The sequence below is a fragment of the Callorhinus ursinus genome, unplaced genomic scaffold (genome assembly GCF_003265705.2).
Source record: "Callorhinus ursinus isolate GAN/ISIS: 27379988/994484 unplaced genomic scaffold, GSC_fseal_2.0 scaffold44, whole genome shotgun sequence".
Classification (NCBI taxonomy): domain Eukaryota; kingdom Metazoa; phylum Chordata; class Mammalia; order Carnivora; family Otariidae; genus Callorhinus; species Callorhinus ursinus.
The window spans coordinates 2230041-2251032 of NW_027397106.1; the positions used below are offsets into that span (position 1 = coordinate 2230041).

At 60.6% G+C, this 20992-nt stretch overlaps 1 protein-coding gene across 5 annotated transcripts; it reads right to left on the reverse strand.

The window, feature by feature from the left end:
* Nucleotides 1-163: 163 nt before the first annotated feature.
* Nucleotides 164-16334, reverse strand: TNS2 (tensin 2). 5 transcript variants are annotated; one of them, XM_073881944.1, is made up of 29 exons: nt 16160-16334; nt 11640-11748; nt 11116-11153; nt 10200-10238; nt 9845-9883; nt 9645-9694; nt 9281-9452; nt 8944-8994; nt 8497-8619; nt 8345-8409; nt 7422-7505; nt 6831-6943; nt 6677-6737; nt 6328-6403; nt 5955-6084; nt 5807-5872; nt 5620-5733; nt 4221-5429; nt 3933-4083; nt 3215-3804; nt 3011-3100; nt 2569-2694; nt 2281-2373; nt 2076-2153; nt 1824-1901; nt 1249-1417; nt 1099-1167; nt 930-959; nt 164-791 (listed from the first exon to the last, which is right to left on the reverse strand). In XM_073881944.1, exons 1-29 carry the CDS (start codon nt 16232-16234, stop codon nt 653-655), a joined length of 4227 nt encoding a protein of 1408 aa, XP_073738045.1. In that variant the 5' UTR covers nt 16235-16334; the 3' UTR covers nt 164-652. The 5 variants fall into 5 exon arrangements, with proteins under 5 accessions (XP_073738045.1, XP_073738047.1, XP_025738728.1 ...); XM_073881946.1 differs by lacking the exon at nt 16160-16334 and adding an exon at nt 14443-14496; XM_025882943.2 differs by lacking the exon at nt 16160-16334 and adding an exon at nt 13385-13685.
* Nucleotides 16335-20992: the final 4658 nt, after the last annotated feature.

Consider the following 20992-nt stretch of genomic DNA (forward strand, 5'->3'; position numbering starts at 1 on the left):
AGCTGAGGCAGCTTGGACTTGGACCAGTATGAGGCCCAGGATGGGGATGGCGTGTGTTCCGTAGACCTGGCTGTGGGCCTGGGATGCCCCCAAGAAATACAGGTATGTCCTGGGAGACACAAGGCTTTGACCTCGTGAACAAGGTTCGACTTCAACTCTGAAGTAATGTTATAGAAATTCTTTATTATTAGACAAAAATAGACTCTTTTTTTCCCCCCATTCATGTGATCCCACTCTGATCTCTCTGCTCAGAGGGGGAGGCAGGGGAGGGAGTGCCTTGCTCCCCATACCTCTTCCCCCTCTTCCTTCCGGGCTGGGACCTGCAGCTGGCTGGAGCTGGCAGGCCCTGTTTCCCCTCCAGGGCTGATGTTTTGCAGCTGGGGCTGTCCACATCCCCTCCAGGGTTCACCTGCTGTTGCCTCCTCACCCTTCACACACCCATCTCTGCCATCTGATCACGTGCAAAGTCATCTCGCGGGCCTACCCAGTTGGCTTAGCAGGCTGGGGGCAGGGAAGGAGAGCAGTGGCACAGGCTAATGCCCACTAGGGGGCTGGTTCCTGGGTCTCCTGGGCCTAGGCCAGGGGAAGTGAGGACTGTGGGGTGCTGAGAGGTGCGCGGTGTTAACGTGGGCTCTGAGCTTGTGGCCTGCCTTCACTTTCTCTGTCCCAGGAGGACTTTGGTGATGAAGGTGACAATGGCGCCTGCAGGCTGATCTGGGTCAAGCTCTGCAAAGAGGTGACACACGTTCTCCCAGGGGCTTCCCGGCTTCTTGGCCACGAAACCAAAGATCCTAGGGGTACAAAGGCAGGGTGGGGAGGAGGGGGCTCAACATCCCTTCCACAAAAAGACTGCAGGGCCAGGGTTGGGGAGGAAGGGCAGTGCCTCAGACCCATGGAGGGAAGGGGTGGTACTTGTGGGGGAGGCTTACTTGGAGGTGGTCCCGTCGGGGTTGGCCCATCTGCAGAAAGAGAAGAACCGTGAAGAATTGCACCCAGGGTCTAGCTACTGAAGGAGGGCTGGGGCAGGGGACTGCCCGGTCTGCAGGGCCTGACGGGATTGTGGGGCTGTGGGAGCCAAGGGTCAGGAGGGAGGCTCACCTCCGGTCCTGAGGATCAGTGCTGGAGAAGGTGATGCTGTTCACTGGGTAATGGCGGCGAAAGAAGAGCCTTCGAGGAGGATCATGGGGAAAGTCACAGCCAGAAACGGGGATCCCCAGGGCCCCCAGGGAGTTTGGCGTACATACTCACTTCCTTTGGTTGTCTGTCAGTGTAATGCCCTGGGCCGAGACCTTGAAGTGGATGATGGCTGGGGTGGGCCGGGGGCTGCAGCTCAGAGCTGCCGAGCTGGCCCGGGCCACCGCCTGGGGGCCCGTCAGTGACTCTGTCTCCACGGAGGTCAGGTAGAGCACACTGCAGGCTAGGAAGCAGGAGAGGGCTGGAGGAAAGCACCAGCTTCACCAGCACCCAGATCTATCTTTCCCTATCTCTCCACACACCCAGCTCTTGCCCTTTCTCCCACTACCACTGCTCAAAAGTCATCGGAATCACAGGTCACCTGTTAAAAAGGCAGATTCTACAACTCTCCCAGATCGACAGAAATGCTGGAAAGGGGCCCAAGAATCTGCATGCTAACAAGGCCTTCCCCCACCCCCACCAAGATTTTCATGTTCATGACTTTGGGGTCCTAGACTGAAGACCCCCTTTCCCACCGGCACTACAAATAGGGCCTGCCCACCTCCAGGCCTTTCAGTGCCTCCCGCCTGCATGTGTAGCGCCCCACCTGGTGCCCAGGGGCAGGGAAGAAGGGAGGGGGAGGTCCCTACCGGCACCCTGACGGAGGAGGTCTGCTGCTGTGCTCATGTTGGCGGGCACCGGGGCCTCTGGGGTCTCCTCTAGAGGATCTGAGGGAAGTGAGGGCCAACAGGGAAGGTCAGCAGGGAGCCCCATTCCCTAGGCACTGGAGAACTCTTTGTTGTCCCAAGGGAAGGCAGGCTGGGAGCCAGGACTTGGGGATGCTGCCTTGGGCTGCAGTGGGTGAGGAGGAGAAGTGGGAGGACAGAGCACAAGACACCCACCTTTGTTGGGAATGCGCAGGCAGCAGGGCAGGGACAGTGGGGAGATGGAGTGCTGGGAGACCAGGGCGGATAGGCTGCCTGCAGGGAGAGGTGAGAGAAGCCATGAGGTGCCCCCAGATATCCCCAGCTCTCCCTCCACACTCCTGAGACCCTTTGGCCCCCCCTAAACCAACCCACTGTAACCTCCTCGGCCTCTGCTACTCACCAAAGTAGGGCTCACTGGGACAGCCCTTGATCTTCACTCCTTTGGGCCCAGTTTCAATGAGAAAATGGCGGACCAGCTGTTCCAAAGGGTCCCCTGAGGGGAGGGGGGAGGATGGCCTTACCAGATTCTAGGTCCCAGCTTTCTCCCCTGCTGGGATTCTTTCCAGAGCTGGAGAGGTCACTTCCTGCCTCTCCCCACCAAGAAGGGCCATGGCCCACCCCACCTTGTCTTGCCCCTGGTACCTCCCCCGACTCCACTCCCCTTCTCCCTCATTTGGGCATTCTGTACCTTTACAGGGCTGGGCGCTGGGTGGAGGTGTGGCCACTTTGAGGGCCAGCCCATAGGCTCCTTGGAATGAATGACTGTCCCTGATCAGGAAGGCCCCAGGATCCTTGTCCTTCAGCAGAGCAATGGCTGGGAGGAGGTGGGAGTTTTCACAGTGGCTGATTGAGCCCCATGTAGCCCCTCTCTACCTCTGCTACCCAAGGTCCCTAGGCCTCTCACCCTAAAGGCTGTGGTGTTTTGGGGCACCTGGGGATGGAACTTTAGAGTTAAAAAGGGCATTGACAGTGTTGAGTCTAAACCTCCTTGGGCCCAAACCCAGAACCACCTGCTAGTGAGAGACAGCCCAGGTAAACCTGCTGAGACAGGGAGGAGGCACCAAGGATGGGTTCTTAAGCCAAGACGGGGTCCAGGAGGGCAGGAGGGGAGGGGCAGGCTGGCTTCTCACCTTGGTCACGGGACAGGTGTGGTTTGTACCAGAACTTGGACGTATCCTGGACGAACTTGACATTGCTTTGGCTCTCGTGCATAGGGGGCTCTAGGACAGGGAGGGACCGAGCTTGGCCCCAGTGCTTCCCAGTGCCCATGCCATGCCCCTCCTTGGGAGACAGGTTCTCACAAGGGGGTCCCACCCTCCTCAAGGCCTTTATACCTGGGGATTGGGGGACATTATCCGGGAGCAGAGGTGCAAAGGTGACATGGTGACTGGTGCCTCTGGCTGGTGGTGATGCCTGCTCTGAGCCCCAGGGTCCTGGCTGTTGCCCAGGTCCCAGCAAGTGGCGTTTCTCGGGAAGTGGGGGCTGGGTGGGGCCATTGATGTCATAGGAGGCAGCCACGGGGAAGGCAGGTGTGGGTGAGCTCTGGGGTGGCTCTGAGCTGGCCACGAGCCAGGGCATCTGGGTAGGCACAGGAGTGAGGGGGGACCCATCTGGACTATCTGGGGGATCTCGTAGGCCCTGCCAGGGGGCATGGCGGAGGCCAGGCAGCGAGGTGGGCACGGGGCCCCTCGGACTGGCACTGTCCGAGCGGCTCCCCGGGCTCTTCTCCTGAGGCCAGTCATTGGGTGACCTGGGGGGGGAGGTGGGGGAGAAGGGGCTAGGGGCCGGAAGCTCCAGCCCGCTTCTTGCTGGCAGCTCGGGAGCCTTTTCAGCGCCTCCCTGGGGAGTGGATGGCAAGGCCTCGCCAGGACTTAGTCTCTGAGTGGGCACCAAGGTGGGGGACGTGGTGTCCTGCCGTCGGGTGCTGCAGTTGGGGAGGGTGGGCCGGTGGTGAGTAGGTTAGTAGGGCTGCAGAGTCCCTGTGTGAGCCGCCCCCACCCCCCAGCTTGCAGGCTGCCTCGGTGCCTGGACAGCCCCAGCCCCACCGCGTACCTTTCCTTGCCCTGCACTGGGCTGCTGGTGTGCAGGGGTGTGGAGGGCCCAGACAGCTCAGAAGAGGCACTGCACGGAGCATCACGGGGAGACCGAGGCAGGGTGCTGTGCCCGCTTGGGCCCTCCCTCCAGGACGCTGGCTCAGGTGACTCTGTGGGGAAGGTGAGAACAGGGGCTGTGAGCCAGAAGTCCCTTCTGTCCAGCTTAGCGCTCTCTCACTCTGCACCTTCCCCACCATCTTCCAGAACCCTCCTCTTCCCTAGGCACTCCCTACCCCAGCGCCCTCACCTGCAGATGCCAAGGGTCCCGCTGGGACCAGGTGCCCCGGCATTGGGTACCTGTCCCCTCCCTCCTCCGCAGGGATCTCGTAGCTCAGCTTCCTGGACTGTGGGTAGGGTGGGCTGCCTGGGGATATGGAGCCGGCCCGTGGGGAGTGGGCGCCAGAACTGGAGTACCCTCTGCCCTCAGCCGGAGAGCCACAGCTATGGGGCACTCGGCCATACGCTGGGCAGTAACTGGGAACTGCTCCTCCATAGCCGTAGGTCACCAGGGCAGGGTACCCTGGGTGCCCATACCTGCCCTCAGGGCACACACCATAGGAGCAGGCTTCGTGCCCGTCCTCGCCCGCCTTGGGCGGCTTCAGGCAGCTGTAGTCGGGCAGCGGGCCATGGTGATGCCCGCAGGCAGGTACCAGCAGGGGCAGTGGATGGCCTGGCCGCACCGGGTGCAGGAGAGGCTTGCCGGCCTCGCCCGGCCACCCCTCTCCAGCCTCCCTCTCCAGCCGCAGCCCATATAGGGCCGCAGTGGGCAGCGCCAGCTTCTCACAGGCGGGGCACGAGCAGAGCGCAGGCAGCCCTGCGTCCTCCAGGATCACCACCTCCCGGTAGCCCGGGGCCCGGTAGCCGAAGTCCGCATTGGCTGGTTTCCCCAGCTCGGGGGGGTAGGGATACGGCCCCTCAGACAGTGATCGGCAGAGGCGCCTCTTCTCCACAGACGCCTCGGCATAGCCTGGGGGGTGCCCCTCGTAGCCCCCATAGGCCAGCCGCCGCCTCTCTAGGGTTCCCTCCGGCCGGTAGTAGCCCCCGTTGGGGACCCCGCAGGGCTCCCGGTAGCCCTGGCGGCAGGAGCAGTGGCGGCTGAGGCCAGGTCTGTGGCCCGAGTACATTCCGAGGTGCGGGCCTCCGCCCGCGGGGGGCTGCTCCTCGTCATCTAGGATGGCCGTCTCACGGCCAGCTCCCCGGCCCCCACCGGCCACTCCACAGCCTCCCAGGAGGCGATCTAGCTCCTGCCGCTCGGCAGCCGTCGGGGGCGGCCGCCCAGGGGACTCAGCAGCGGGCTCTGTGGTCAGCGTGGACGAATGGCCAGAGTCGCTGCTGACAGAGAGCATGGGGGGTGGAGGTGGCTCTGGAGAGGGCGCTGGCGGGGTCTGGCGGGGGGTCCGCTGCACCTGGGCATAAGGACTGCCATCCAGAGGTCCCTGGGTGTGGGTCGGGGAGCCTGAGTGGGGAGAGGGCCAGGGAGGGAGGGCAAGCAGGGAGAAGGGGGAGAGAGAGAGAGTTAATGAGAGGGGACAGTGCAGGAGACTGTGGCTCAGGGGTGTTTCTCAGGAGGGGGATTCTGCCTGGGAGGAAGGAGTGTGCCCCCCCAAACCTACACCTACCACCACCCCTGGGCCTGCCCCACGCACCGTCCACACTGTCCTCATGGTGCTGATTGAAGTTCTCATAGGAGTCCCAGCGCACGGCAGGCTCTGCGGTGTTGTAGTCAACAGAGACCGAAGGCTCATTCCGTGGGGTGTTGCCTGCCGAAGGGCCACCCAGGTGTTGGGGAGCAGGGACACAACCTTTAGCCCTCCCCCAAGGTTTGGCTCTTACCTTTAATCTTTTCGGGGCTGGAGGAGAAGACGAACTCCACTGAGGCTTGGAAGGGGAACCTCTCATCTGCGGGGAGTGGACAGTGAGGAGCCAGGCCCCCTGCCGGCCCTCACCTGGGCTCCAGCCACCACATCTGTCTCCAACTCACCAGCCCAGGCCTCGTCCAGCTGGTCCTTGGGGAAAGTGAGCCGCGGCCCGTGGATGGTGCATGTGTGGAACTGGACTCGGAACACCAGGGTCCGGTCTGTCCCCCGGCCACCCTTGTGATAGCAGGTCACCTGGAGGAGGGAAGGGAGACCACGGGTCAGGCCCTCCTGTCTACTGACGCCTCCTCTGTGCTTCCATCCTGGGGACTGTCTGGCCGCAGCTCTGCCGGGCCTCACCTCAAGGTGACTTCCCCCGCCCGGGGACTAGCCTTCCGCCCTCCAGTCTGCCTTGAACTGATGACTCACCAGAGACTGTGCAGCTGGTGGGATACACCACTACCCCTTGCACCCCCCTTCCCAGGATGGCCCCCTCACCATGACATCGCCTTTGAGGAGGAGGGCTGGCTCCAGGCTGATGCAAAGCTGCTGGGGCCCAGGGCCTGCAATGTGACTGAGGAAGAGAGGATGAGCAGAGGCTGAACCAGAGGCACTTGGGCTGGGGTGGGGGTAGGTAGGGTAGGAAGGGTCAGGAGGGAGTTAGGAAACTGGAGTCTGAGCCCTGAGTGAGAGGCCTTTAGTTGAGCATCAGCCTCTCTGTCTGTAAGACGGACCCCACGACAGCATACGTTTCTGGGTGCAGTGGCAGGAGCGGGAGGCCCAGGTGTCTGGGGAGGCTGGAGGAACAGGACTGCAGGGAGCAGGGGCCTGGGAAGAGAGCACTCACTAGATTCCAGATGTGTAGACCAGCTGCATGGACTGGTAGATCTTGAGGAAGGGCTGGAAGCCTGGAGGCGCAGGAAGGAGGAGGCACGTGAGGCGCGCTGAATGGAGGGGGTGGGGGACGGTCCTCCCTGTGCAGCACACCCCGGCAGACTCACCTGTGCCTGGTTCAAAGGCTGGCAGCACGGGCACGAGGACGTAGTGCAGGAAGAGAGGGCTGCTGTTCATTCTGATGGAGCCAGACAGGAGGCCGCTGAAGTAGCTGATATATCTGGTGGGGCGAGTGTCAGTGAGAACATAAGCCCCTTCCTCCGGGGGTTCCCTTTGTATCATTTCTACTATGCACACCGCCCGCCCCCCCCCCCCCCCGCCCCCGCCCGGAAGGCCTGCTCTTCTTAGCACTTCCCTCCCATCCTCCAGCTCACCAGAAAATTCTTCTTCACATCTAACCTCAGTCCCTCTTGCTGTCTCTGAGATGTGTACTTGCTGGCCCCTCTGCCTAGAATGCTCTTCCCCCCAGATCTCTGCTTCCCATGATAGAGATGGGGTCTGACTGTCCTGTAAGTCTCTCTTTATCACAAGCTCCGTGAGAGCAGGGACCTGGTTTGTTCTGAATTCTTAGCATTTGGTCCAGTGCCTGACACACAGAAGGTGCTCCATTAAGGTGTGCTGTATAAACGAGAGAATCTTGGCCTTGGCGGCCATGGAGGGAGCCGCTCCTGCGGCCCATCCCCACCCAGGCTGCTCACCGGCGCTGGGAGGGCTGCAGCTCCGCGGCCACCTTGTCCTCGCAGAACTTCCTCATGGTAAGCGTGGCCAGTGCCTGGTCTGCCCTGGGGACCACAGGGCCAGTGTGGGGGATCAGGGGCTGGGATCCATCCAGGCTTCCCGCCCCTAAGCCCCAGGGGAGGGAGGAGACGTGTGATCCCCCCGAGTCTAGAGGAAGCCCAGAGTGGTGACGAAGAGGACTAGAAACCCCACAGACAGTCACTTTACTAGTTGTTGGACCTCAGGCCAGCGTTCCCTGAGTTTTTAGTTTCCTCCACTGCAAAATGGGGGCAATAAGACCATGTTATGGGTTGAATTGTGTCTCCCCAAAAGATATGTACCTCAGGATGTGACCTTATTTGAAAATAGGGTCGTTGCAGATGGAATTAGTTAAGATGTTATACTGGAGTAGGGATGAGCCCTTAATCCAATATGATTGGTGTCCTTAGAAGAAGAGAAGAGACAGACAGACACACACAGGAAGAAAGCCACGTGACGACCGAGGCAGAGCTGGAGCGACGCAGTGGCAAGCCGGGGGACACCGAGGACGGCTGGTCACCACCAGAAGCTAGAGGAAGGGTTCTACCCAGAGTCTCGGTGGGGGTTCAGCCCTGCTGACACCTCGGGTTTAGACTCCTAGCCTCCAGAACCGAGGCAACTAATTTCTGTGGTCTTAAGCCGCTTAATGTGTGGCACTTTGTTCCATCAACCCTAGGGATCTGATACAAATCCTCTGTGGGGAGCCGTGGTGAAGTACAAGTGAGAAAAAGGAGGTGGAAAGGCCAAGTTGACAGTAAATGGCTCTCTGAACACAGAGGTGGGCTTCAAGGGAGATGGGCTCCTCAAGGCCAACTGGAGGCAAGGTCACTGGGGGAGGGGCTAGTCAGGGGCCAGGGAGCCTCACCCTGCAGAGATCTTGCTGTAGTGCATGTAGGCAGAGACGATGACCCCGAGCTTGCCCTTGCTCCCCTGAGGATAGAGAGAGAGGAATGGAGGGCCAGCTGGTGCCCCAGGCTGAGGGCACCCCAGCCCTGTGAACCCGAGGTCCCAGCCCACCTTGCAGTACAGTACGACCACGTGCTGTGGGTCAGCACTGAGCCACGTCTCCATGGCTTTGCAGATGGAACACAGCTTGTCCAGGGGGGGCGCATGCAGCTCAGGCCAGCCGAAGTCCTGGACCTGGGGGGCGTGGGGGTACAACTGACAGTGGGGGCCACAAGCGAAGCGAGATGGGTGGGGATGGAAAAGGGACCAGGTGTAGGGGTCGGTCGGGGCCAAGGTCAAGGGACTGTTGGTTGTCCAAGACAACCAGCCTCAACACTTTCCTCACCGGTACAATGGGTTGATGTCTCCTGCACCATGCTTTGGTGTCTCAAGTAATAAGTCATCTGGGAAAGTGCTTAAGAGTGAAGTAGATATGCCCATCGCTACTATTAATAACGAGGAGGCTGGGGGCTTCTAGGGTGGGGGTGGTTCAGTTTAATGGCTTTAATCCCCTCCTACCTTGGGGTTCAGGCGGGTCAAGTCATGTCTTTTCTCTGAAAGGTTGAAGAGCTGCAAGTAAAGGGGGGTTTTAGACGGAAGTGACCTCAAGAAGCGAGGGGCTGTCCCCTGCCGTGACCCTAAGCAAAGTCTTTCTCCCAAACGAGGAGGTCGCTAGGGGCCCGGCCTAGCCGTGACAGCCCAAGGGGGGCGTTCCCGATCGGCTCCCGCGGCCCCGCCCCCGGGCCCCGCCCCTCCGCGGGCCGCGCCTCTGCGAGATTGGCGTCAGGGAGCAGCTCCGCCCATCTGGGTCTCCCAGCCCTGTCACTGGCTCACAGTGGAAGGCCCCGCCCCTCACCAGGTACTTGTCGCGGTGCTTGGATTGCAGCACGTGAGCCAGCTCGCGCAGGTGGCCCCGGTGTCGCTGCTCGTCGGGCCGCGTGGGGAAGGCGGCGGCCAGGATCCGCTCCGTCACGTAAGTGAGGTCCAAGTCCCAGCGGCGCTCCATAAGCGGGTCCAGGCTGAAGCTCCTGGGACGGGGCGAAGCCTGCGTCAGACACGGGGGCGGGGCTCCCGGGGAGGCCGGTGGGAGCGGAGGGCGAGGCCTCCTGGGTCCCCAGGGTAGGTGGGGCCGCTGGCGGGCGGGCGGCTGCCCCGGAGAGCTTTGCTGGGGGGCGCTGCGCAGGGCTGAGGTGGGGGACCACCCCGGCGCCCTCACTTACCTGGGCAGAGTGCTGCGCTGCTTTGAGTGGTTCAGAGACTTGGTGGATCCCTGGTGGATGAGAGGAGACAGTGCACATGTTTGGGTGCCCCCCAGTCTAGGCACCCCGCTCCAGAGTCCCCTGAACTTTTGTCCTCAGCCGAAACCTAGGTCCTTACTCCCAGAGCTACCTGCTTGGCCCCCTCCTCCAGCATCACTTACCAGGTGCTCTATGCGCCTCACAGGGGCCGTGTTTCTCCGCTAGAGGGAGATGGAGAAGGAAAAGGGAGGGGTTAGGGCGGGGGCAGGGACCAGTCTGTGCCTGGGGATGGTGGAGAGGGCACGACAGTGTCCCTGTGGGGGCTGGACTGGGCGAGGGGAGAGGAGTCCTAACCTCCAGCAGGCCCGAGGGCAAGAAGAGCAGAGGGCTCATTTTTTTCCCTCTCCCTCAGGATGACCAACACCCAGAGCAGTCCATTCAAGGTAACCTCCTGGGGGCCCTCTCTGTGGCCACCAGACCTTTGGACACCTCAGCCAGGTTCCTTGCCTCCCCCACTGCATCTCAGAGCACACTCACCAGCTCCGCAGGAGGCAAGGCCTGACAGGACGAAGTCACCTGGAAGGAGACCGAGTGAGGGACTGAGCTCCTGGGGCAATGGACCCTCCTGGGCTTGAGGATGGGGCTACCCCTCAGCTTCAGCAAGGTGGAGGGGCTTTCAGCAGATGGGCGCACACTCCAGCGGAGGTTCCTCTATTTAAGGGAGCCTCCCCCTCTGGCCTCTCGGTCCCCCACCCCTGGGCCCCCCACTTGTTGCTCTTGGCTCCCGGCCCCCTGCCCACACAGACCCCCATTCATCCAGCTGCGGGGCAGGAGTTATATATAGAGCCATGTAGGCAGGCCATGGCCAGGAACGGACACTGGCCTCTTTCACCGGGAGACCCCGCCCCTGGGCACACAGCTCCCCCAGGCCAACTCCAAGCCCTGGGACCCCCCGCACTGCAGAATGAGGACCGGGGAACCTCCTCAGAGATGGGGCTGTCTCAGGTCCCCAGTGGACAGTGGCGCTCTCTTGTACCTTCTGCCCGGCCTTTTCCAGGGCCCAGGACGAGACCCACCCCAGGCATCCTGAGGACCCTTCCCCAGAGGGAAGGCACAGCCCATCCGGCTGCCCAGTCTTTGAAATCCTGCTCCCCCCCCCCACCCACCCCACCCTTCCTCCTCCTCATTCTCCTCCTCTTCCCCACCCCCACCCTCTCGCCAGCTGCAGCCTGGGCACGGCACCAAGACAAACGCTGTCTCCTGTCCACCGGCCTGGGCCAGCCCTGCAGGGGGTGGAGTAGGGTGGTTCTTAAAGGGCCCAGTACAGCACCCTCTCCCACCCCAGCAGGGGTTCCCCAGTGATGAGAGGGGTGGAGGGATGATGCCAGTGTGGCTGGAGAAGCCTGTTTCAGAGCAAGGGACTCTAGTTCCCCTCCCCCAATCAAGCACCCACCTTTGCTTCACATTTTCTGTGTGTTGCCACCTTGCAAACTAGAGAGGGATGGTGCGGAGAAGAGAGAGGTTAGCAGGGGCCTTTTGTGGGCAGTGGAAGGGGTAGTCCTCCCCCCATTTCCCCAGGCCCTAGGACCAGATCTTGGGACTTCCGAGAGTGTGTTGAGATGGAGGGGGGGGGGGGGGGCGGGCAGGGGCAGTTCAAGGGAAGCATATGGCAGTGGGGTAGTACTGCCCAGGCCAGGGAGGGAGCCAGCCAAGGCTAACGTCCTTGGGTGGGTGGGGGTGAGGAGGGAGGGAGGGCGGGGAGTAGTGGGTCTCCTGGGTTGTGGGGGTGGGGTGGGGGGGTAGTGTCTGTCACTGGGAGCAAGGGCTGTTTGGAGGGGAGGCAGCTGCCTCTTGGCTCCCATGTTGCCCAGTCCAGGGGCAGCAGGCTCATTGTGATTTCCATGAGTCTGCCCACGGGAGTTGTGTGCACAAGTGGTGCTGGGCGGAGGCTCTCAGCCACAGGACGGGGCATCTCACCTCTGCATGAGACGCCAGTCCCATCGATGGTCACCTTACACACTGCACAGACTGGTGGCTTCTTCCGGAATACCTTCTCCCGGAAGCTGTGTGGCTCAGCTTTCCTAGGCTAGGGGTGGAGGGACACGCCGACAGAGAGGTGTCAGTTCTCAGCGGGCCCGTCTCTGGGACTGGGCCAGGGTCTTAGCGCTGCACTGGTTTCTTTCTTCCTCCGTCCTGCTAAAGCCCCCACACTAAGACACACTTGGCCACACCTGTATCTGGGCTGGTGTGGGGCCTGTCCTTGATGGTGTGTGGAAACTGCCGCCTTGCGTCACCCCAGCCGGGTCACCTCTTCTCTGAGGAATCACTCAGGCCCTTCCTGTGGCCCTGGGGTGTGGAACCCTTGTGGTCACTGCCTCCCCAAGCGCTAGGGCTTTCCTCCTGGTTTGGGGGTGCCCTCTGACTTTCCTCTGTAAGGGCTCCCTGTTTCTCCTCCCAGATGGCCTCCCCAGATGAAGGTCCCTGTGGAGAGTGAGCAGGAGGGGATCCAGACAGGAATGTAGGATGTCAGTCACGCAACGCCCAGACTGACCTGACAGGAGTGGCCTCAGCCCGTCCTACCCCCCTGGCTCCTGCTGCCCCCACGCTCCGGACAGCTGACACGCCCTCCTCCCACTACTGTCAGAACAACATGTTTACTCATTGTGCATTGAGGCGGCAGGCAGCAACTGTGTAAGGAGGGGGTGGTAACGCTGGAGGGACAGGCAGACGGAGGCATGACATGGAGGGAAACAGTTAGCTGTCTTGCTACTTGTGGATGTAGTGAGCACCCTGTCACTTGAGGAGGTTCAAGTGGGACTCCAGCATGGGATGGGAGACGAGGTGGACCAGATGCCCTGTTAGGCCCCTCCCTACCCAGAGTGCAGTGAGGCAGGGATGCCCCATCATGGCCCCCAGTCCCATCCCTCCCACTGTGGGTTCACCTCACTCATCCTCTCTGGGGACTATATGCCTCCTCTCCCTTTTACCCATGTTGCTCCTCCCTCAGGAGTTCAAGTTCCTGCCCGCCCCCCCACCCCAATAATATTGTCTCATGTTGCCCTGAGCTGCTGCTTTTGGGGTAAGGCTGAGAAAATATGGGGAAATGGAGTGAAGGCCTCCAGGCCCCCCATCCTGGAGACCCGGGCAGCACTTTTGGTCTCTTGGCTGTCCTGAAGCAGCTGGATTAAACCCCACCTGAACTCTGTGGACCAACCTTGCCGGACCTATTAGGAAAACTGGGTGCATTTTGGCATTAACAGCATGCACAGATGATGTCAGGGGAAAGCAAAGCCCCAGTGTCTAAAGCACTTTTGAGACCTGGCCACCGCCCCCCTCCCTTTGCCACTTCCACCCCATTTCTCCCAAACTTCTTAGCTCAGGGAAGGGGCCTGATCTCTCAGCCCTGCTCCGGGGCGCCGGGGTGGTACCTGGAAAAGTGCTACCATGCAGTATATACACCTGAGTGCAGGTTTGGGGGCGAGGATCCCCAGGGTTGGCCTGAATTAGGGCAAGGAAGTTGGGGGAGTCAAAGTAGACACCAGGTTCTGCCCTAATCCGAACTTCTGTGGCTCACACCACAGCCCCGGCCCCTCCGGGGAGAGGCAGAGTAGTGAGGGCATGCGGGGCAGGGGGAAGAGGGTCTGGCCCAGTGCTGGTCCCCTCCCCCACTGCCCACACCGCCTCCCCTGCCCCTCCTCTGCCCAGCCGGGGGGCACTCCTACCCTGCTGCTGGCCCGGCTGCTGTCCCTCCTCCCCAGGGCTCTGAGCAGCCTCTCCACGGGGCCGCTGGACTTCATGATGTCCGGCTGCCTGGGGTGCCGACTGCGAGCCTGAACAATGCTGGGGCCTGGCCCGGGGCTTCCTGGAAGCAGCCTGGCGGAGGCAGCTGCTTCCCCTGGGTGGAGGGTAGACTGTCTGGCTGGTGTGAGGAGAAGCCCAGCCCTGGAAGTGGAGGGGAGTGCAGGCGGGAAAGGGGCAGGTCGCTGCTCCAGGAAGTGGTGGGGGGGGGAGGATGTGGGGGAGGCCAGGAGATCAGATTCCCAGGATCTACCCTGCTGGGAGTGTCAGCCCAGGATCTTTGGCCCCCCCAGCCCCCTGGCTCTGGCGCTGCCCCATGCCCTGGGATCCACCCTATCCAGGGATCTGCAAGGATCCTGAGATCCAGCCCCCGGTGGGGTGGGGTGGGGGCGGGGTGGGGATTTAGGTCTCAGGGCAGGGCTCAAGGGCCAGTGGGGAACACTGTGTCCCTGGCCAGGCCCGCCTCCCAGCCTGAACTCTCAGGCTGTCAGGCGACCTCGGGTGGGGAGGAAGGGGGAGATGGGAATCACACTGCTCCTGCCAGCCCAGAATCAGGAGTGTATCCTGAGGGGCAGGGAAAATAAACGGAGGGCCAGCTTCCTGCCTCAGTTTCACTGGTGGTGAAGTAGGAAAAGGAGAGCACACGCACTGCCTCCCCCTTCCCTCCCATACACGCTGAAAGGCCCGATTCCAGCCACAAGATTGTTCTGCCCACAGGAGTGATCCATTCTCCCGCTCCAGCCCAGGGCGTTTGAGGCCTTTCTCCTGAGAGCACCCCAGCAGCTCTGCTCCTGACATTCCTGTCGCCCACCCCCCACTCCCTCGCACCCCCATTCCTTGGCTTCTTCCAGCCAGACCTCCCAGATCCCTAGCCCCTCTTCGCAGCCCTGCTATGTTGGTCCTCCACCCAGGCCCTAGGGCTGGGCCCTGTCTTGCGCCCCCCCCCCCCCCCCCCCCCCCCCCGCCCCAGGCTGAGTACTACCTTCATGGCTCTCCTAGCTCTGCTCTCCTTCCTCAGCAGCTGTCCCAGGGCCTAAGGACTGGACAGGAGGCCCCCCTCCCAACACATACTCCACCCCCCTCCGTGGGCCTCCTGCCTCCCTCCTGGGAACATGGCCAACTTCCTGTCCCGAGAGTCAAGGGAAGGAGGTGGATTGGGGCCTTGGAAGTTGGGGGGGGGGCTGATCTTCCAAAAATATATGGGGTTAAGGGCCAGGGGTCCTCAGCCCTAAGCCTTGGACAGCAGCCCTTTGACCGGCTGGAGCTGTCACTTGAAAGAATGTGCAAATGTGCCTCCCCTCATTTGCGTGGTATTTACTGAATGTACCAGAGCTCAGGCTTCTCCCAGCAGGTCCTTACAGTTGCCTCTCCCTCCTTCATGCCCAAGGGACTGGTCTAATCCTGCCTTCTCTGAGATGAGCCCCCCTTATGAGAGCCCACTCGGGACACTTCTTTGGACCTGCCTGGCATGGGCCTGGGCTGAGGCTTCGCCTTTGAAGCTCTAATCCTCCTTCCAGGTCAGGAAGTCTGTCCCCAGAGTACCTTGGCCAGGGAGGTAGCTCTGTGGCCAGGCTTGGGCCCCTAGCGTGTAACTGGAGAGGGGCACTGGTTTTGCAACCCACTCCCATCCCATCAACCCTGGCTGGGTCCCAGGGCATTCCAGGCCCCTGGCCAGTGTGGACAACTGGGTCTGGCCCGGTCCAGTTCACAGCCAAGCTGCGGGGAGGAGCACTAGGGTGGGTGGGTAGGTTGGGGTGGCCTTTCTCTGCTCCTGTTGCACGCACCTTGACCAGGACCCCTCCAGCATTCTTTCTACACCTGCTGGCCCCAGAGGGGCTGAAAGGTCCCCTCACCTGGTAGTTCCCTCTGGGGGACCGACTAACCCCTGTGTTGGGTGGCCAGGGAAGCATGGCTTTGAGTCTCTCTCCCCACTCCCTGGGGCACCTCTGAAGTGAGATGGAGATGGGAGAGCCAGAGTTGAGAGGAAAAGAAGCTCACCAGGGCAGGGCTGGAAGACATGGCTAGACCCCCTAGGACCCTCGCCCTCCTCCTGCCTGGGACATTCCGGGAGCCTGTCAGTCTCTCCCCCAGCCTGGCCCCCTCTCACTCCGAAGCCTTGGGTTTGTTTGGAGAAACCCCTCCTCCCACACTCCCCCTTCCTGGAAATAGCTGTGGTTGGATGAGAGGCTGGGAGCCCAGCCGCGGAGGAGGGGTGAGGCCCGGGGAAGGAGAGAGGGAGGAGAGGCGGCATATATGAGTGCGCCCAGAGGGATCTGGAGAAATGAGGGGAGAAGCCGAAGGGAGGCCGAGGAGTGGGGAAGGGAAAATCGAACCTCAGTCTCCCCAGAAGTGAAGTAGAAAAGGAAAACCCTCGCACACACTCTCCCGGGCCAGGCCGGAGTGCGGCCGCCAGTTCCCGCCCAGGTCCCCGGCCCGCGTGTGGGGGTTAACGTGAGCCCCAGGACGCGCGAGGGCGGGACGGCAGTGTGACCGCGGGCCGTGCCCCGCCCCCTGGTCCCCTTCCCGGCTTCCCGCCGCCCGCCCGCGCCCCGGCCCCCGGCCCCAGCCTCGAGAGCGGCCGTCTCGCGGCCCCACGGCCCCGCGCCGCCCCGCGCCCCCTGGCGACCGGCCCCGGCCCCGCCCGGCCGCCGTGACGCACCGGCCGCCGCCCTCCCGCCCCGCGCCGCGCGGCCACTCACCTGCGGGGGGCGCCCGGAGGGGCGGGGGCGCGCCGGGGCGGGGCAGCAGCAGGGGGAGCCCCCGGGCCAGCCCATGCTGCCGGGCCCGCGCCGAGCCGACGCGGAGGAGGTGGAGGAGGCGGGAGCGGGCGCCGCGCTCGGCCGGGCTCCCTCCCGCGCCCGCCGCGCCCCGCGCCCGCCCTCGCTCCCTCCCGCGCTGCTCTCCTCCCTCCTGCCGGCTCCAATCCCCACGTTCCCCCGCTCCCCGCCCCTCGGCCTCCTCCTTCTCCCTCTAGTTCTCCCCACCTTCTGCGGGCGCACGTTCCGGGGGCTCAGGGCGAGGAGGGACGCGGAGACTGGCAGAGGGGCGCTCGGAGACAGGAAGAGACCGGGCTGGGGAGGGCGTGAGGAGGCGGACATGGAGGACGCACGGACGGGAAAGTCTCCGAGGCCGGAGAGACTACCCGGCAGGACGCAGCAAAAGAGCAAAACAGAACACAGGAGCCAGACAGACGTAGAAGAAAAAGTGGTCACAGGTCCAGAAGGCATTAGAAACGCTGCAGAGAGCTGCCGCGGCCTCTCTCAGTCGCCCCTCCCCTGGAGAGGATCGGGATCGAGCCTGACCCCAAAGTCGGGGCCCACCCGCGGCCCGGCCTGGTGGGGCTAGCACCACCGACCCATGGGGCGCCAGATTCAGGTGAAGATGCCTGCTGTCCCTGGTGTCCCCAGTCGCTGGGCACCCTTCCCTAGTCCTCTGCCGCAGGGGAAGAGACGTCCTGGCCACCTCTTCTCCCCTAAGGACTCAATAGCTGAGGACCTCCACGTCAAGTTCAAGCTCCCACCCCCTAAGCAGCTTCAGTCAGCCCATCCCCTCCTCGGCTTTGGAGCTGGACCTGGGTGGTCGTTCCCACTCCCTGAGCCTATCAAAGTCTTCCTCATATTTAACTCAAGTCCCAGGTTTTCCAGTGGAGGTGGAAGTTCAGTCTGTGGTCTACCGTCCCCCCCGCTTTTTTTTTTTTTTTAAAGATTTATTTGACAGAGACAGCACAGCGAGAGAGGGAACATAAGCGGGGGGAGTGGGAGAGGGAGAAGCAGGCTTCCCGCTGAGCTCCATCCCAGGACCCTGGGATCATGACCTGAGCTGAAGGCAGACGCTTAACGACTGAGCCACCCAGGTGTCCCTCTACCATTCCTTTCTTATGCAGTGTCGGGATCTGGAGCTGGATAGAAACGAATGGGTCCTGGGGTAATTTGAGTCACTCTGGAGGGGAAGGAAGAGGTAAGGGATATCTTTCTAGAAACTCTCAATCTATTCCCATTCTCAGATTCACCAGTGTTCTCTAGTATTGAGCACTTCCTTACACTCCCTCCTGCCCTCCCTCACCCTCCCCACGGGATTTTCCATGATGAAAACGTGTGTGTGGTGGTGGTGGGGGCGTGGATTCTGAGAAGCTGGTGCCCAGGGCTCAATGGCCAATGCCTGCTGAAGGCAGCCAGTACCACCAGCTCCAGGGCCCTCTGTCCCTCCCCTGTCTCAGCTCTCAGTTGGGTCATCTCTGTGCTCCTCTTGCCTTTGGCAAAGGCTGGGAAGTCTGGTTCCGATTCCAATCTGGCGGCTGGGGAGAGACATGGTGACAGTGTGGGTCCCTCGGAGACTGGCATTTGGAAGGGGTGGGTGTGGCTGGGACTGGGGAGCCTAGATCTTACTTGCTCTTGGTTTGTGTCTAGTAGGCAGCCTCTGTCTCAGGTTAGAGCGGCAGGAACGTCTGGAGGGAGGGGGCTGGAATGGGGTGGGGGAAGGAAGAGGTGGGGAGGCAGTGGGAGGAGGGGAGGCAGGAGTTGGGGGAAATTGGATATGAAAATTTGCTCATTTCTTTGGAGTCTATAGCTAGGTCTTTTATTTTTAAATAAAAAAATTTTTTTTAAAGTAGACTTCATGCCTAGTGTGGAGCCCAATGTGGGGCTTGGACTCAGGACCCTGAGATCAAGACCTGAGCTGAGCTAAGAGTCAGATGCTTAACCGAATGAGCCACCCAGGGGCCCCTTTATAGCTAGTTCTTTTATTTATTTTTTTAAAGATTTTATTTATTTGACAGAGAGAGACACAGTGAGAGAGGCAACACAAGCAAGGGGCCTGGGAGAGGGAGAAGCAGGCTTCCCGCTGAGCAGGGAGCCCGATGCAGGGCTCGATCCCAGGACCCTGGGACCATGACCTGAGCCGAAGGCAGACGCTTAACAACTGAGCCACCCAGGCGCCCCTAGCTAGTTCTTTTAAAATCTTGTCCTTCCCAGAGTTCATTAGGGTCTTTGGCTAGGTGCCTGGGATGCCTGCTGAAGGGGGTAGGTTCTAAGCTTATTTTTTTAAGCTTATTTATTTCAGTAATCTCTACACCCAGTGTGGGTCTTGGACTCAAGACCCCTAGATCAAGAGTCCCATGCTCTTCCAACTGAGCCAGCTAGGCACTCAAGGTTCTGATCTTTAAAGGTACCAAGGGAGAGACTGGGACTCAGAGAAGAGGCACTTGATTGGATCCCAGAGCCGTGGGCAGGGCTAGAGCTTCACACTCATGCTGGTGGTGTTGCCCCTGAGAGGAACTTTTGAGGTTCCAAGGGATTGGGAGTCATAAGATGGGTAGCTGAACTTCCAGCTCAGACTTGAGGGACCTGGGGACCAGGTGGTTGGGGGCTGCTGGAGGGAAGGTGATGAGGAAGGTTGAGAGTGAAAAATTATATATAGGAGGTGGCTTGGAGGGATGAAATTACAATGGATGGCATATGGAGCCACCCAGACATCTGACTACCACTTCAGAGCGGTGGGAGCTTCAGAAGGGAGGGGAAAGGGAGCAGAAAGAGAGGATGATGTTAGTGAAGGTGGAACAGAATTTTAGGAACGCCCTCTGACCCCTCCCTCCATGCAGGTTTTCTTACCTTGACTATGCAGAAGGCAGCCCATCTGGGGACTGAAGGCTGAACCCCCTCTTCCAAGGTCTGGGGTGATCCCATGCCTGGGACCGAGTGTGCTCAGATCCTTGGGGTGGGGGGGATTATCGGAGGGCTCTGAGGGGCCTGGGCCGTCCTGGCTGGAAGAGCACTGGGTCAGGGGGACTTGGGTGGTTTGGGTGCTGGGAACCAGGAAGAGCGGGGGAAGGGGCAGAGCGCAGTCCAGAGGCGGATCTGCTGGCGGAGGACAGAGGGTGTATTGTCCAACTGGGAGGTTGCTGCCGTTGGGCGTGGAGCTGCACAGTTCGCCTCTTCCAAACTTTCTGGTGAGGCGGGAGGGCGAGGGAAGTCGAGTCTCCCCTTCATTTGTGGCCCTGGGGGGGCTATGACGGTTGCCAAGAAACAAGGTTTTATTTGAGAAATAATGCCTCCCAGGAGCAGATGTGTAGCTCTCCCACTTCCTGAGAAACCAGATGCTGTGAGCTTGCTTAGTGCTTGAGTTGAAGCCTTCGGCACTGACTGGGACCTCCCTGCCTTGGGACCAGAGCCTAGAGCTTGATTCTGTTTAGAATCTATGCTGTGGACTTAACAGGGGATCCAAGCAGCTTGGAAGTGACCCTTGTAAAATAGAATGCCATACCTGAATCCTCCTGGTGACTCAAGATTCATTGCGGGATGACAGGGTGCACCAATCCTGGGATCCATTTCTGCAGCTGGGCTTCTGAGAGCGTCCACCCACCTTCTCAGGATGGGGCCATACCAGCACCTACCTTTTCCTTGGATTTCGAGTGCCCTCTTGGGACACAGTACAGGGAGCTCCTTCTCTACCCTTCCTGTACCCAACCATCATGAGGCTCTTAAGTTAGATTTTCCCACTTTTATTCTTTCTATCATTTACCTGGTCCTCCGGGGAGCAGCTCAAAATGAAGGCTTGGAGAAAGTGGCAGACTGATGCCAGCAGTGGAAGTGGGTTTCCCATGCAGCCTGGGTGTTTCGCTCTCACCTAAATCCACGTGGAAGGCTTGCAGTCAGCACAGAGCCCTGGGCCTCTTATCCCTCCACGTTTGAAGAGATCAGTGCACCGCCAAGAACCCCAAGAGCAGCTACTGTGAAAGCCATGTGTGTAACTGGGCTCCCATCTGTCTGCACATCCCCATCTTCCTCCAAATTGCTGAGGTTTCCGGGGTTCTTTGCTCCACCCCCTTGTGACCTTAAGGATTCTCAGCCACCGTCCTCTTTCCTGCCTTGCAACCACAAACAGCCTCTCTCTAGCCATTTGGGAGATTCCCACCGAGTCTGAGCTATGATTGAGAGAGAAGGGGAAAAAGGGCACCTGGGTGGCTCAGTAGATTAAGCATCTGACTCTTGATTTTGGCTTAGTTCACATCTCAGGGTTAGGAGATTGAGCCCCGAATAGGGCTCCACACTGGGTAATAAGAGTCTGCTTAAGATTTTCTCCTTCCCCTCTGCCCCTTCCCCCACTTCTCTCCCCGCTTCTTAAAAAAGAAAAACAAAAACAAAAAACCAGGCCAATTTGCTGTGAACTGTGAACAATTAACCTCAGATTAAAAAAAAAAACATTAAGAGGAAAAGGGTCTCAGTTTTAACACAGCCCAGCTTGTCCAGGGAACTGTGTCCCTATGCCATGTAGCCCTGGAAAGCAGGTGGTTGGAAGCACTGCATCGAGGCCATGAAAAAGGAAACGGACAGATTAGTTCAAATAATATTAAAGGTTAACACCAGGCAAAAATGCTGGAGGGGAGTGGGTGCAAATTCCCAGTTCGTGGGCCTCAATAAACAGCTTCCCCTGGTAACCCCACCGTCTGTACTTGCACAGAACAGAATCTAAGGCTGAGAGGACTACAGAGATGGGGGGTGGGGAGCCAACAGAAAGGCACAGTGATAGGATCACAA